The 15,776-nt window shown below is 41.2% G+C and overlaps 3 protein-coding genes across 7 annotated transcripts; 2 read left to right on the plus strand and 1 right to left on the minus strand.

Moving 5' to 3' along the window:
• Positions 1–78: 78 nt before the first annotated feature.
• Positions 79–2,130, plus strand: mgme1 (mitochondrial genome maintenance exonuclease 1). The gene is made up of 4 exons (XM_064318249.1): positions 79–992; positions 1,132–1,354; positions 1,618–1,750; positions 1,832–2,130. Exons 1-4 carry the CDS (start codon positions 452–454, stop codon positions 1,982–1,984), a joined length of 1,050 nt encoding a protein of 349 aa, XP_064174319.1. The 5' UTR covers positions 79–451; the 3' UTR covers positions 1,985–2,130.
• Positions 2,131–4,509: 2,379 nt separating this feature from the next.
• On the minus strand, positions 4,510–8,927 carry si:dkey-76k16.6 (uncharacterized protein LOC566817 homolog). 4 transcript variants are annotated; one of them, XM_064318252.1, is made up of 6 exons: positions 8,734–8,926; positions 7,415–7,505; positions 7,095–7,205; positions 5,990–6,098; positions 5,506–5,632; positions 4,510–5,023 (listed from the first exon to the last, which is right to left on the minus strand). In XM_064318252.1, the coding sequence occupies exons 2-6, from the start codon at positions 7,487–7,489 to the stop codon at positions 4,615–4,617; spliced, it is 831 nt and encodes a 276-aa protein (XP_064174322.1). In that variant the 5' UTR covers positions 7,490–7,505; positions 8,734–8,926; the 3' UTR covers positions 4,510–4,614. The 4 variants fall into 4 exon arrangements, with proteins under 4 accessions (XP_064174322.1, XP_064174321.1, XP_064174320.1 ...); XM_064318251.1 differs by lacking the exon at positions 8,734–8,926 and adding an exon at positions 7,652–7,861; XM_064318250.1 differs by lacking the exon at positions 8,734–8,926 and adding an exon at positions 7,588–7,861.
• A 2,704-nt stretch (positions 8,928–11,631) lies between these two features.
• On the plus strand, positions 11,632–14,957 carry LOC135244877 (glycine N-acyltransferase-like protein 3). 2 transcript variants are annotated; one of them, XM_064317521.1, is made up of 7 exons: positions 11,632–11,929; positions 12,018–12,078; positions 12,451–12,535; positions 12,920–13,027; positions 13,181–13,301; positions 13,457–13,589; positions 13,847–14,957. In XM_064317521.1, the coding sequence occupies exons 2-7, from the start codon at positions 12,038–12,040 to the stop codon at positions 14,244–14,246; spliced, it is 888 nt and encodes a 295-aa protein (XP_064173591.1). In that variant the 5' UTR covers positions 11,632–11,929; positions 12,018–12,037; the 3' UTR covers positions 14,247–14,957. The 2 variants fall into 2 exon arrangements, with proteins under 2 accessions (XP_064173591.1, XP_064173590.1); XM_064317520.1 differs by having other exon boundaries at positions 11,633–12,078.
• The last annotated feature ends 819 nt before the right edge of the window (positions 14,958–15,776 follow it).

Below are 15,776 nucleotides of genomic sequence, written 5' to 3' on the forward strand. Positions count from 1 at the left end.
GAGACAAATAAACTACAAATCCCAAATATTTATTAACGTAATACAGGCCAGGGTAGGTTGCATAGTACACAAATAAAAAGTTGCACTACATTGGCGCGCTGTTTTGACGAAGAAAGAAAGCGGACAGGAGGATCTAGATCTGTTTTCGGCTCACTTCTGAAAGTGCATTAAAATGCTATTTTCAAACTCTTCAAAAAGTAACATACGTCGACGATATATGTATTACATACTAGCTAGTTTGGTTTTGATTTCTCGATTATTGTAATCAATTTAGTTGTACTTACTGAGCGTTATGAAACAACTGGAGATTGCGTGAGTTAAAATAGAACGTCGCCAATTGTTGTATGTAATGTTTATATACAGTGTTTGAATTAAATAATATCGTTGAGAATGAGTACATTACTACCACCAGCATAAATATATATCTGTTATAGTTGGTCGTAGTTGAAGAATGAAGTTCTGTCAGCTGGTTTACAGAGTCAAGTGTGTGGACCCTGCGCGGCTGGTCACTGGGCGGTTTTCTCTCGTGGCCACTGGTTCTGTTTCTTGCATTTCCACGTCTTGTCTCAGCAATGCCAGTAAAAAGACTAGCCAGTACAGTACGGTGGACACAGAAAAGTACTCCTCACTCGTAAAATCCGTAGTGTCCTTAAGAATAAGCTCCCAGACCCCAGCCAGCCTCGAAGAGGAGGATGGGCACATTTATGGTCCTGTTGTCAAATCAAAACCCGCCACAAAACGTTCTCCGAAGACCCCCTTCCCGCTGGTGAACAGCAGAACGATTTCAGACCGGATTGACCTGATGTCGGAAGCGGAGCGGGGACCCCCAATTCGTATCGCGCTGCAGAGGGGCGCGGGCAGATCCACCACCCCGAGCGTGACGCGTATTCTGCAGCAAACCATGCCGCCCGACCAGGCGTTTTATTTGGAGAGGTGGAAGAAGAGAATGATTGCCGAACTAGGAGAAGAAGGGTTCAAGGAGTACACTTTGAGTAAGTGTCTGTAATCGTCGCCACTCTGTTTTACCCGTTTGGTCCCTCTATGCATGTTAACACGCTGTTATCAAAATTCCATTGCACCTTAAGGCATTGCAACCTAAGACACTGACCTGAATCGTTAATTTTCTTTCAGACATTTTCCGGCAGGGAAAACAGTTCCACACAGCCTTGGAGACCATTCTCATGGCAGGGGAAGTTCCAGCAGAGGATGCAGAGGCCTCGGAAGCTGTGGAAGGATACTTGGAAAGCATTCAGCATGTGCTGCAGGACATCAGCGACGTTCGGGCCATTGAGAGTGCAGTTCAGCATCAGTCGTTAGGCTACCTGGGCTTGGTAGACTGTGTGGCCCAATTCAGGTGCAAATTACTCAAAGACCATCCACCCTTAGTCTTCTTTATGAAGGTACACTATTGGCCTGATTGGCTTTGGATGGAAAGGCCTTACTGTGCCTTCCCCCTCCCCCATGCTTTATTGTTTCGAACATCTACTCTGGCACTCTATACCGTCTAATTTAATAACATGATGCATGTTTTGTACTGTATTTTTTCTTGTTGTGATCATTAACATAATGTACCTTTATCAGAGAATAACGCTGAATGCAGTCTTTTTTCACGTACAGGGGTAAACTTTGTGTGATTGACTGGAAGACGTCGGAGAAACCCAAGCCCTTTCTTCACAGCACATACGACAACCCCCTGCAAGTTGCCGCCTATATTGGGGCCTTAAACAATGATGACAATTACAAGTACCAGGTTGGTAAATGTGTCTGTTTGTGATCATTTGCCCTTGCTCTGGGGTCTGTACTTCAGTTTTCTCCATATGCTTCCCTATAGGTGGAGAGAGGCTTGATTGTCGTGGCCTACAAAGACGGCACGCCTGCTCACCCCCACGCCATGACCTCTGACCTCTGTCAAGATTACTGGACAAAATGGCTGCTCCGGCTGGAGGAGTTTGTGGAAAAGAAGTCCACTGCCTCAGAGCTGTAAAATGGGATTCTATGCAGGGAGCAATCTTCTGACTTTCCGTTACTTTTGTAAACTGTTGTTTTCTCCAACAGAAGATTCCCCAGACCACCTTGTGCGCGGTGTTTATATTGCATTTTATTTCTGTATTAATAAAAGAAAACATAGTAGTTTTGTTGTTCTGTCCAGAGTGCACCTCACTTAAATTGAATTGTAGTCATAACTGTAGTTGCTAGAATTTAACGGGATTTTCGGTTTTGGACTAGTCATGTCTTGCAGTTTTACCCATTTCTGAGTTGGGGCTGTTTTTGCAGGGTTTCAGCATCCATTTTGAGAAGTAATATAGACTTGAGATTCATGGATTTTAGCTACAAGAGCATCATAGACAGATGCTGATTCGGTTATTTCACAAAAACATTTATAAATCCTCCGAAAGGCAATCTCATGGCATTAAACAAAACCATTTTGCGCAAAAGCAAAATTGCTTCAGTTTTTTGTTCGCCAACACAGCATTATGGTTTAGTCACTGTATATGTACACAGTGTCTCCCCTTGTTAAGCTGGTTTCTGCATCCTGAACCTAAGTGGGACTGTTTGTACACTGCATAAAAGTCTGCCAAACTAGAGGGACTGAGATGCTTTTTCCTTACATTCAGATAAACTACAGTTAAACTGTAATTAAGCTGGGAACATGGCTGCAAGGTACACATTTTTTGTCACTGGCTTATACAAAAAAAACTTTCAAACAAGGTTGTTTATTTTTCAAAGAAGATTGACCCTTGTTAACCGCAAGTAGCATTTTGTCATTGTGCAGTATGAAATTAAAGTATGCTGTAAATCAGGCTTAGAAATTGTGCCATTTGGCCACTAGATGGGGTAGTATGACAAATTACATGGGCCACAGTGCCACTCATCTGAGCAAAAACAGCTTGTGGTGATATGGAAAGGAATGCATGGGTCTGTGTGATCTGTTGTTTTCTGGGGGGGTGTTTAAAGGAGTTATTTCCATGACGAAGATGAACATACTACTTTAAAGCAAAATGTCCTGAGTTTCATGAGAATAAGTCATTCATTGGATTTGTTCCATTCAGGTTTCTATAAAGACATGTTTTGTTTGTAACCTAGAGATGGGTCACTGATGGGTGTGGTATAGCCACAATGAATTTGTGGCAGTTCTAAACTAGGTCACTAGGGGCATCTGAGGCCACCAAGAAATTTCTATGAACATCTGTTATTTACATTAGACATTGCGTGTTTACGGACAGTATGGGGCTTAAAGAACGGCCGGTTTCGCATCAGGAAGCATGCACTGGGTGACCTGAGGATCTCTGAACCTTTCGTACTGCGACGGGGTACGTAACAGAGCGTTCCTCACGGTTGTGCTCATTTCGGGGTGAAATGGTGATCTCCCGACATCTGCTCACCATTAGAGATGAATTCCTCCTCAGTCCCCCTGGAGTCGAGAGAGAGCGGAAACCGCTGAGGCAGCAATCTCAAAGGCGCGGGGGGGGGGGGGGGGGGTCTTCACAGGTCTGAGCTCCGCCCTCCAACCCTTACCCCTCCCACAGCGAAAACATGTGCAGGATGTCAAGCGGAGTCCCATCGATTAAAGCAACAGGGCCTCGGCTTCCACAGCAGGAGCCCAGGAAAACAGCTGCGAACCAGACAGGGACGTGCAGCTCACCAGCCGCGAGTCTCCACGCTAGCGCTAACCTGACAAAAAATGCCTCGAGGCTCATTTTTAAAAAATCTTTCAATTTCCCCACACAGCACTTGCTAGGATATGACCCCCACCCGTATGACCATAGTACTGATTAATTTATAAGCAACCAGAAAGCACTTTGGAGTAATCTCCATCCAACGAGCATTCTACATTCTACTACGTCCTTATTTTCTTGGTTGTTTGTTACATTACACCATCTTAGTTATGATGTCCTAGTTTCTTAGTAATATTATGATTTTGTGTGCACGTTATCACACTATAACGCTGGTGAACTGCAGTGTCACCTGGCTTAATTTTGTGTCTATATTGAGTTTGACACCCATCCCCTTAACTTTTTCTTTTTGTTGTCTTTTTTAGTAGCTTCAAAACCCACAACGAGCCTGCTGTTTCCCTCGCGCAGTCCCAATCTCAGCTATAATACCCTGGAGGAATCGGCAATGGGTTCAGTCCTCACTCCTTACTTTGCAGTCATTGTCTCTCTCTGTCCACAGCAGCTTACAACGCAAACACAAGTGCAAAGATGAGGGATCGAAGTGGAGCAGCTCCCTAGGCGGCGCTCGTCAAAAGAGGCAGCCAAGTATGCTAAATTCAGCCTTGATTCACTAATTGCCTTTCTGCGTAATTAACCTAACCAAAATCAAACACTTATTACACCGAGTGAAAATGTCAAACTCGGTGTCATTTTAAGACTACAAGCCCCAGAATGCCCTATATCAGCCATTAGAAACTTCTGGAAACATCTCAAATGTCCTTCATCACACACAAAGACTGTCAAGACCAATCACAAGCATGACCCTAAATGTAAAAGAAATATCAAAACTACTGCAGAATGTGAAACCCTTTAAATTGTTTTATTGTCCAACATTAATTGCTTTTCGACCAAAATGATGATACAAAGCTTTGTCTTCAAAGAGTATTTATGGGGACAAAAATTACTTTTGTACCTTACTGAACGTAAACCAGGCGGCCCTGTAGGAGGGGTCTTCAGTAAAGCCCAGTTTTTTAAAGAGCCTGTAGGACAGGTGGTTCTCCTCCTCGATGAAGCAGTACACAGGGTAACCCTGGGCGTGCAGCCTTGTTGCCATGGTACTTATCAGGACTGTGGCATAGCCCCTTCCCCTGTGCTCTGGGGCTGTGTACAGTAGCCCCAGGGCACAGTTAGCATAAGTCAAAATCCAAGCTACCGCTTTCCCCTCCTCGTCCAGCAAACAGCATGAGGGGAAGTGACAGATCATGTCCCGGATCATTCTGGCAGTGAGCGCCCCCTGGCTGAACTTCCAGGTTCTGTTCACCAAGTCGACGTGGGACTCGTCCAGACAGGACAGCCTTAATGTCAGATTGCTGTGAAAATGCAGAGGGCGGAGAAGCTGTGATGTGTGATGGAAGCCACGCATCGACCAGCAAGTTAGCCACTGCTTCTGTCTCTCTGTAACGGATACCTCCCCTGGATCATAAAAGTTACCTCAAAGTGCTTTTTTCAGAGGAATGACTTTCATGGTTGCTGATTTGCATTACTGTATTTGCATTCAAATGACTGCTTTGGATTTTCCAGTCAATTAAGGACACCAAGAACAGTCAACTACCCCTTCAAAACTGGGCACTTTCGAGTGAGGGAGCCAGCAATCCGACAGAGCATTGCATTATTCTCTCTGTAAACCAAAATCCATAGCCCGTTCAAATGCAAATAAGAAATTTTGGAAACAAGACCCAAACAAGAGAAATTCTTAATTTACCAGACCCTGCATCTTAGTTCATTTTTTCGCTGATGGAGGTTCGCTTTAATTTTTGAGGCAAGCCCGACTGGCAGTCAATGTTTACAGTACCTGTCCCACTCGGGGAGACGACTGAGGTCTTCGAGTCTCATCTGACGGGCCACAGCGTCTTTCTCAGCCGATACCCGTCTGTCCCCTGCAATGCACATCACCGTGTCCTCATGACACAGGTCAAGACCTGGGAAACAGAGGAGCAGCAGACACATGGCCTAAACTCAAAGCACACGTCTAAAACACAGTCATCAGTTTCCTCATTTTTACTGGAACTGATGTCATGTAACTATCAGTAAAGGTATTCTCTTGTTCCAAGGTGACCTTGAGATCAGAACAAACCATCCACTTCAAATTATTTATTGGTGTTTCGCAAATTAGCTATGTAGTGTGGAAACATATTTTATGATGGTTTACCATCTTACAAGACTTATTCCTCAAACAGGTTGGAAGCATGCTGCATACTGCCAGAAAACAAATTGATGAGACTAGGAAAAGATAATGATTAGCAAAAGTTTTGCCCAAAAAAAGTACAGCGTGTTACCTAGGCAAAAAAACTCCTGCCAGGGTAAAACGTCAGTCTGTCCCAGGATTTTCCGCAAGGTTGGCTCATCTTTAGTAAACATGCAGATGGTTTTGAAGAGGTCCCCTTCCTGCGAACAAAATGCAATAAACTTTTAGGAGTCTGAGGCCTTGGTCTCGACTGCAGTTCTTAACCATTAATTCAACCCCACATGCCAGCTCGACCACTCTGCTCTGCTGCAACACTGTGATTTGCACGCCCTGTCATCCAAGTGAATGCTTTGTGCTCGTCCCGTCCATGACGCGACATAGGGACAACATAGCTCAGGATGTAAGAGTGGTTGTCTGGCAGTCGGAGGGTTGCCGGTTCGATCCCCCGCCCTGGGCGTGTCGAAGTGTCCCTGAGAAAGACTGCTAACCCCTCATTGCTCCCAACAAGCTGATTGGTACCTTGCAAGGCAGCCTTTCGCTGTTGGTGCGTGAGCGTGTACGTGAATGGGCGAATGAGAGGCATCACTTGTAAAGTGCTTTGGATAAAAACACTATATAAATGCAGTCCATTTATGAAGCTCCTCCACCCTAGCTCCCCAGTGGTGGAACAAATTCCCCATTCCTCTACGAACCACTAGGTCACTGCCCATTTTCCGCCATAGTCTGAAGACGCATCTCTTCTAACTGTACATTGACTAACTCTGCTCTGACACTACTCCGCAGGAGTATGCCCAATCCTGGATGACTGTCTTATATCACCTGTATCTTGATCTTCTAGCACCATCATTTTACACTTGTATCTTCATCTAGCACTTTTGTGTTGCATTTGTACATCGTCTTTATGTTGTAGCTCTTCATCATATCTCTTGTAATCATGCCTCACTAGTAGTCTTACTTGCCATAACTTCACTGAATTAGCCTATGCTTACTGCGTGAACTAGACCTCATGTTCATGGCTTTGGATAACTGACACTTAATGAGAACTGTATCTTATCGGATCTGCATTCTGTAGTTGTTCCAGTGACCTTTGGTACGCACTTACTGTAATGTCGCTTTGGATGAATGCGTCTGCCAAATAAATGTAACATAATTTAAGCGTTCAGAAGCTGAAAAAATACAAGGCTGATCTCCCATACCTCTTTATTCTGTGGTAGGCAGAGAATTGTAGTGAAGTCTGGCCAATTGTCCACTAAAACATCGACTAGGTCAGACTGTCTTCTGTTGATTAGGAAGACGCAACCATACACCTTTAGAGAAAAAAAGAGCATGGCTTAGTGGAGCCCATTATCTGCAAGCTTTCTATCAATGTTCACTGCATGGCATCTTTCTGACTTTGAGAACTGATTTATTTAACTGAATTGCTTCCGTAGCATATATTCAACTATAAACGTTAATGTTTTTTTTTTGTTTTTTTAAAGCAAAACACTATCCAAAATGTAAACTGATATGGGTTCACCTGCTGCGATTGTGGTAAGAAAACCTTCAGCAAGGTCTCAACCGTATGAAGCTGGTCTCCAGTGAGAACCCTCATTGCACTCGAGTCGGATCTGCGAAATTCCACAAACAGCGGGAAGTTAACAGTTTACACAGTAAACCAGAGGAGGGCAAGAGAAAAAAGAGCGACTTTACCTTAGCCTATTTCCCTTCAATCAGGAGAGACCCAGGGAATGCAAAAACATAGATCCCAAATTACCGTTAAAAAGAGGAGCCTGGTGCCTCAAATTGTTTGAGAAAGCGACGAGTAGCCCACTGTGTCTGTCCACCGGTACGATTTATTTATTAGTTTTACCAGAGAGTTTAAGCATTTTATCGAAGTATTTCAGGTTTACCCACTAAATCCCAGGTTTACCCTGCCTGTGCCTGGCAAATGAGCTGAGCCGTCACTACTGCTGACGTCACTCACAATGCACTTTTGCAGCCAGGCAGAGTGACAGACCGTGTGTTGTGACGGAGAACATCTTTTTTGTGTCATTTAGAGGCACAATTTGTGCATTTTAGCGTTTGAGTCACTTTTCAAAAGTTATTAAAAGTTCCAAATAAATTTTAAAAGTAGCTAAATTTGTTGCTAGGTGCTTTTTGAAAAAAAAAGTTGCCAGGGTAATCTGAAAAATTACTAAACAAAATTGCTAAACTGGCTTCACCCATTGAACTGTATAAGAACCAGGTTACCACCAACTACACTGACGGTTTGATTGAATAGAATTGAATGGAACCATGTGACCACGTTTCCCTTCTAGGTCTTATTCAGTGTAATGTTTTACGTTAGAGTATTTAATATGGTTTTACCCCATGGAAGGAACGATAGCCTAATTTTCTCTAAATGGAATAGGTGGCGTTAGGAATAGTTATTTAGGCCTATGAATAGCAAAGGGATTGAGCTGCTCCTCCCGTGTAGCGCATACACATATGTATACATCTATACATGTATGTCTATGGGGTGGCGTACATATGAACTGGAGCGGGTAGGAGGAGCCAGGCTGTGAATCCTGGGGGAAACTAGCCTCTTGCTCGTGCTCGCAAAAGAGCTTGCTGACCATTGAATTAAATGTAGAAAACCAATGTGATTTAGCAACTAAAGAAAACCACTTCGATCAGTTTTTCTGATCATGAATTTCAATAGGAAGCAATAGTTGTTTTGATCAAGGTGTTTTGGGAAATATTTATTATAATTAACATATTGTATTATATATGACATATTTCACAATCTGCTTTTCATATGAAACGTAACGATCGTTATTCGAGTTTCAAAATACTATCGGGTAAGTTTTATTTTACCTTGAAAAGTCTGATATTCCCCATTCATTTTACTGACAACTCCAACTTTTTTTGTCAGCTGTGAACAGAGGTGGAAAGTCGAAAGTCCAGGGGTGAGAAAGTAGAAGCCCCGTCATGCGTTTCTTCAGCCCATGAGCTAAGCCAGTTGATTTCACTAGTCTAATTAGTTCTACCTCCTAGCTGAAAAATCATGCACATGGCGAATCCAGGTGACTGGAACAAAATACGAGGATGACTTTTTTCTGAACTGGATTTTCGAACTCTGTGAAGTTCTGACTTTGAAGCCTATTCTGATACATCTGTGCAGGGAACTCTCTCTCTATTTTCTGCAGTCAATTGAAGAGTTAATCACAGCCTCATACTCATTCAAGGTGCAGGTGTGTCATGTGCACTGTGATGTAGAACCACGTGGACCATATCCTATCTTCTTAATAATTAGTCCAGTACGAGGAAATTTCGGAGTTTTAAAGTACTGTCCAAAATAATTTAATTTGGTCAGGGTGAATTTGTAGTTTTGAATGGACTTCAATGGGGAAATTTTATTTTTTGTCCCCAGAGGCTTACTATAGCCTACTACAATAACCTTGAGTAACCACTGGAGTTTGCTAGCTTCACAGAGAACTGCAACATGAAAAAACTTTTTTTCCTGCAGCCATCTAAAATAACTTATTGAGCTGCAACGGGCCTTGAAGATGCTTGCCCTCACTGGGTGATGCCTACATAAGGTGAAGATTTACTTATTTAAAGTGACCATATGTCATTGAAAGCAGAGTAAAGCACCATGACATTATTATCAAAAGATTCATGGCTTTATCCTCTTTCTAACGAGACCACATATGAATATGTCAGGAGGCAATTCAGCTCAGCTATTGAATACCTCCACAAGATAGAAATATACTCCTGCTTCTTACAACGGATGTGATGGATGTAAATTTTGATTGCAGGACTCAATACCCTGTTCTACATAGACATTATGACTTCCAGTTGATTATTTCAATCGAATGTCATGGATTGACATCCAAACTTAAAATGTAATGGATGTCAAGAACTGAAGAGTTAGTTATCATTTTGAGCATTCATAAATTAGACAAGTTACCCCTTTGGAATCTGAAGTTATTCAAACCTTGAAAATCCACATGCATTGTAAAGATGGTTTCTGACAGCATAATACATAATATTAACTTCTCAACTCTTGGGATTGCAGCTAAACTTACAACATAAATAAAACAAAATAATTAGATGCCAAATTCACTGTTGTCTAGAGCAGCCGGTAGATAGCTGGTGAACTGGATTGGTTTGATTTCAGGAGCACTGTTGTGTAGTCCTATCATACAGAAGAGGAGAAATCGGAGTTCTAGTGTGATCAATCTTGCTGATAGAAAAATGACAGACTTTTCACAATTCTACTATTTATCACTATTAAATAGTCATTTGGATTTAATTTAGTTAATAAACTTGAGCTGAACCATGGTCTCCCATAATAAGTGTATGCTCTGTCCCAGTGAGAATATACGGAGTTCCACTCACAATTGGGTGTGTAACGATACGGGTGCTGGGACCCAGGCGCAGAGTGGAAAAAAAAAAAAACACGAAACTCAAGGGGAAAATTAACAAAGACTTTACTAACAGGCAAACCAACAGGGAACAAACAAGGCCACAATGGGCAAAAACACAAACTCATAAAAAATCGAAATAAAACAGAAAACAAGAGGAACTCACAAACACGGGCAGGGCAGAACACGGACAGGGCAGAACACGGGAAGGCAGAGCACAAGGGAAGGTCAAACAAAACACAGTCAGGAACAAAATACAGGCAGGTACATACGGTCTGAAACATCGGAAACAAACACAAGCAGGGCAGAACACGGGAAGGCAGAGCACAAGGGAAGGTCAAACAAAACACAGTCAGGAACAAAATACAGGCAGGTACATACGGTCTGAAACATCGGAAACAAACACAAGGAACCAGCACCCAATTCAAGGGAACAGAGAACTAAAATAGACAAGGGGTAACAAGACACAGGAACTCAAAACATCAAACAAAAAGGAGGGTCAAACAGTGAACTCAAAACAATCAAACCAGAAGGGGATAACAAGACACAGGTGGGAACAATGATGGAATAACGAGACAAACAATAATACAATTAACAGGGGGGAACAGGACACAAAACAGAAGTGCGGCCATCTGGCGGCCCAACAGGGAAAACGCAGACAAGAACACAGGACCATGACAGGGTGTGCCTCAACAAAAACACAAAAACCACCAGTGGGAATTGCAAGGGGGCTTCAGCTTGTACTTTCTAAATTTGAAGATATGAGGATGGTAATGAACAATGCCCCCCTACCCTCTATAATGTACCCGTTCACTGTCAGTTGAGGAAGGAGATTTGGGTCTTGTAATGCAAGGACATGAACTAGACCCCACTGTCTTAATGCAACACCTTTTGTGGCAGCGACATCCTTCAACATGGTGGCATGACGGATGTCAACCCCTTTGGAAAAAAAAGGGAACTCCATTCACATGGTGGAAGAAGAGGTAATAATAATAATGATGATGATAATAATAAGAATAAGAAGAATCACTGAGGCCAGCATTAGGTGACGAGATGGGCAGTTTTAATAGGTGCATTCAGTCTGTGGTGGAATAAACGGGCCAGCTCATAGAGATATTCGGTTCTCAACCACCTCAGCACCGCATGTAATATCGCTTCCTGCTGATATCTGTGATTTTCGCTAACAAAAAAAGGCACGTTTCCCTATTGGGCCCAATTCATTTTTGACAGCAAAAATTAAAATACTTACACTCAAATATTTTTTTTCCTACAACACAAACGAAGATGTGAATTTACATTTTTTTTATTTTAGCCGATGTCTGCACTATTGTACACGCACCTCGTACACGTGATTTAGACATGTGACGAAGGACACAAGTGAGCATGTCTGTTGAGCGGAAAAATTGTACTTTCTGATTCTGATGAACTCAGCATAGGTTTCTGTTCGCTTCGCTGTCTCTACTTATTGTACTCTAAGACGCTTAGACTTAGAGTACAATAGTAGTACTCCACTTTCCTCGTAGTGGTGAGCTCAGTCGACCCCTAGGGAGCAGAATAGGGAAGAGACGTGGCTCGATTGTTTCACGAGCTTCTTCCGTTGTATATTGCTTTACACCAGCTAGGGGCAGGTGGAGCTCAACAAGGTCCGTTTCATGTTCATTTTTAGGATTTAATTAGCTCTATAATTTACGCTGCATGAAAGGACATTTATCTGTTATTGAGCTACTGCAGAACACTGCATCGGTGAACGGATGACAAAAAAAGTAGTTCGGCATATCCAAATTAGAATAAGGTAAGATTAAAAAGACGCCGACTTAAGAACAAACATAATGTTTGTGCTTAATGCATTTTTGGGGAAATAAATTGTAACAGTGGGCAACCTTGCTGTTTAAGCGCAAAGCCTGGGTTAAAGTCGCTGCTTGCTGTAGCACTCCCTTGGAGTTGAATTTTCCCTTCAACATACTCAGAAGACAAGTTAGATACCTTTACAAGTTAGATATTAAGCTTGTTACACTCCGTATGCTAAAGGTCAAAGTCGCCTTTCATCAGAACGAAATTGTTGATAGACGATCTCTAGCTGTAGGCTTTTTTTTTTTCCTCAAAAATTTTACCAGTATAAGACATGCTTCTTTATAGGTTGTTAGCTGCTTATCTTGTCTTTCAGGCTTAAAAAGATGAAAATTTTAAATAAGGCCGAATTACAGCAAGCGGAAAAGGTTCTGCAGTCACACTTACCAAAAAGCTCCAAGGTACTTATAATGTTTACTTTATAGTTTACTTTAGAGTATTTTGACCGGTTCCACAAATAAGTGAAATGATAATTAAAATAAAAATGAACAATGAAGTAGCCTGCATGTTGAAAACAGCTATGTATGGGATAAATTTAATGGATTTATTAAAAAAGTATTGTATTTAGTCGTTTTTGAAAATTTGCAGTGTTTTATGCATGTATTTAAATATTTGAACTGTGTCATTTATTTCCTTGTTTCGGGATAATATTTCAAATTTGAGTATTGTTAATACATGCAATCAACTGTATATGTTTAAACTCATGAACTGGTTATAAGGTGTTTATAAAGTGCATATGGTCACGAGATCTGTGTGGTAGAACATTTTGATATTTTGTCCTTTAGGTGTATGGATATCTGTTCGGTATGAATAGAAACAAACCACATACATTGGAGGTTATTGTAGACTCCTGGCCTGATTTTAAAACAATTATTTGTCGACCACACCCAAAGGTGAATACATAATACAGTAAGCGTTTTTGTGTTCAGCAACTTATTCTGTTCATTTAGTCAGTTTCTGAATTTTACTGCATCTTTATTAAATGTGAATACATATTTGATGTGTCCATGGTCTGAGGAACTGATTTTTTTTAACTGTATGAACAGAATGCACATATTCTGCTTTACAAAAATCAACTGAGTTTCTTCAGCACTGATGAGAAGATTCTTAAGAAAATGCTGACAGAAGACAAGGACTTAGACTGGAATAAATACTTCAGAATTGGAGGTAGAGAATTTTTTCTTCTTTTGACATTTTTAGCCATTGCAACCATAATATAATTTAAGTTATTGTTATTATTCTTATTATTAGTAGTAGCAATATTATTATTATTATTATTATTATTATTTCACCATGTGATGGGGTTCTCTTATTTTCCAAAGGGTTTGACATTCGTCATGCCACCATGTTGAAGGATGTCACCGCCACAGAAGGCGCTACATTCAGACAGTTAACTCTAGTTCATCTCCTTGCGTTACAAGACCCAAATCTCCTTCCTCAACTGACAGTGAACAGGTACATTAAAGGGGGTAGGAGGGGCATTGTTCATTACCATCCTCACATCTTCAAGTTTAGAAAGTACAAGTTGAAGCTCCCTTGCAATTTCCTCGGGGGGGGGGGGTTGTGTTTTTTCATTGACACAGAGCACTCACTGTTTATGGGAGGTCACAGTTCAGCTCAAGTTTATTAATTTAATTAAATCCAAACAACTGATCACAAAACCTGCCATTTTATTTTCACTCAGTCCTCTGTTTTCCTGTCCTTTCCCACAGTGATATGGAGGCCAGGATCTCCTCTCTGAATGAATCCCATGTCAGTTTGGTGAATAAAACCTGGAAATTTGGAGGTGATGAAAAAGGTTTCCAACTAATTGAATATCTCATAAGCCACTTCCCCACCTGTTGCATCACTGATGAAGAAGGCTGTCCAGTTTCTTGGGTGCTTCTATATGATTACTGTGCCATGGGGCTACTGTACACAGCCCCAGACTACAGGGGGAGGGGCTATGCCAAGATCCTGATAAGCACCATGGCAACAAGGCTCCATGCCCAGGGTTACCCTGTGTACTGCTTCATTGAGGAGGAGAACCAGCTGTCCTACAGGCTCTTTAAAAAACTGGGCTTTACTGAAGACCCCTCCTACAGGGCTGCCTGGTATGAGTTCAACTACTAAAATAGTGTTGGGAACATCACAACTAAACTCAATGCTGATGTGACTTTATTCAATTACTCTATACACAATGCAGCAGTGTAGCTGGATCTCAATCAGGTTGTCAAAGATAATGTACTGTTGGGTTGAGAAGGAAAGCTCTATTCTTGACTTGTAATAGAGAGGCAATGCAGTCAGGAAAACAGTTCACTTTTGATCCAATTAGAGAGGTCTCTTTTTCTGCAAAAAGCGTACGCCTGCCCACAGTCAGATATCTAGTGTTTAGATTTTGGCCTTAGAGAAACAGTGAATTGGATACAATATTATATTGTTTCTAAGAATGTAGGCAGTCCTCCCCTCCTCGAGGTCTCAGAGACCATGCATGTCTACATGCCTTGTTTTGTTATATAGAAAATATTTTGACTGAAGGCGGAGGTTACAACTGACTGACATTGACAATTATCTGAGAGATAAACTTCCATGCTTTTTATAGGTATTCAATTGCTGAACAGAATCATATCCTGACATAATAATGTTTGATCTTTTTAGTAAGAGAGTTAATTCTGCAGTCTTTTAATAATAATTGCATAGTGCTTAGCGCTGCTTCTACCAACGTAACTTCACATTAATCAGTAAGTACATGGCTATTTTTATACAGTCTATGGTACATGGTCAGCTTTTGGGTATGCCAGTCCCTGTCATAAATGAACCTGATTAAATAATGTACAATTTCAATTCATTATTCTAATTGACTGCTTCTTATTGAATTTAATTATTCAATCTTAAGACCTGATATAGCGTTTGTTTTGATTTGTGGGGTTGATTCCAACAGTTTGCTGTAGACTCACCTATTCATGAATTTGGCTATTTAATTGAAAATTTTCATTTTAAACAATAAATATTAAATTAAATCACATAAAATATTTTATATGCAGGTTAGGTGAGGGGTTTTAGTACACAATACCACTTGTGTTCGGTATTCAGAGTGCTGAACATTTTAACAAGGGCATTGAATAGCAAAGGGATTGAGCTGCTCCTCCCGTGTAGCGCATACACATATGTATACATCTATACATGTATGTCTATGGGGTGGCGTACATATGAACTGGAGCGGGTAGGAGGAGCCAGGCTGTGAATCCTGGGGGAAACTAGCCTCTTGCTCGTGCTCGCAAAAGAGCTTGCTGACCATTGAATTAAATGTAGAAAACCAATGTGATTTAACAACTAAAGAAAACCACTTCGATCAGTTTTTCTGATCATGAATTTCAATAGGAAGCAATAGTTGTTTTGATCAAGGTGTTTTGGGAAATATTTATTATAATTAACATATTGTATTATATATGACATATTTCACAATCTGCTTTTCATATGAAACGTAACGATCGTTATTCGAGTTTCAAAATACTATCGGGTAAGTTTTATTTTACCTTGAAAAGTCTGATATTCCCCATTCATTTTACTGACAACTCCAACTTTTTTTGTCAGCTGTGAACAGAGGTGGAAAGTCGAAAGTCCAGGGGTGAGAAAGTAGAAGCCCCGTCATGCGTTTCTTCA

This window comes from Anguilla rostrata, chromosome 18 (assembly GCF_018555375.3).
Source record: "Anguilla rostrata isolate EN2019 chromosome 18, ASM1855537v3, whole genome shotgun sequence".
Lineage (NCBI taxonomy): Eukaryota > Metazoa > Chordata > Actinopteri > Anguilliformes > Anguillidae > Anguilla > Anguilla rostrata.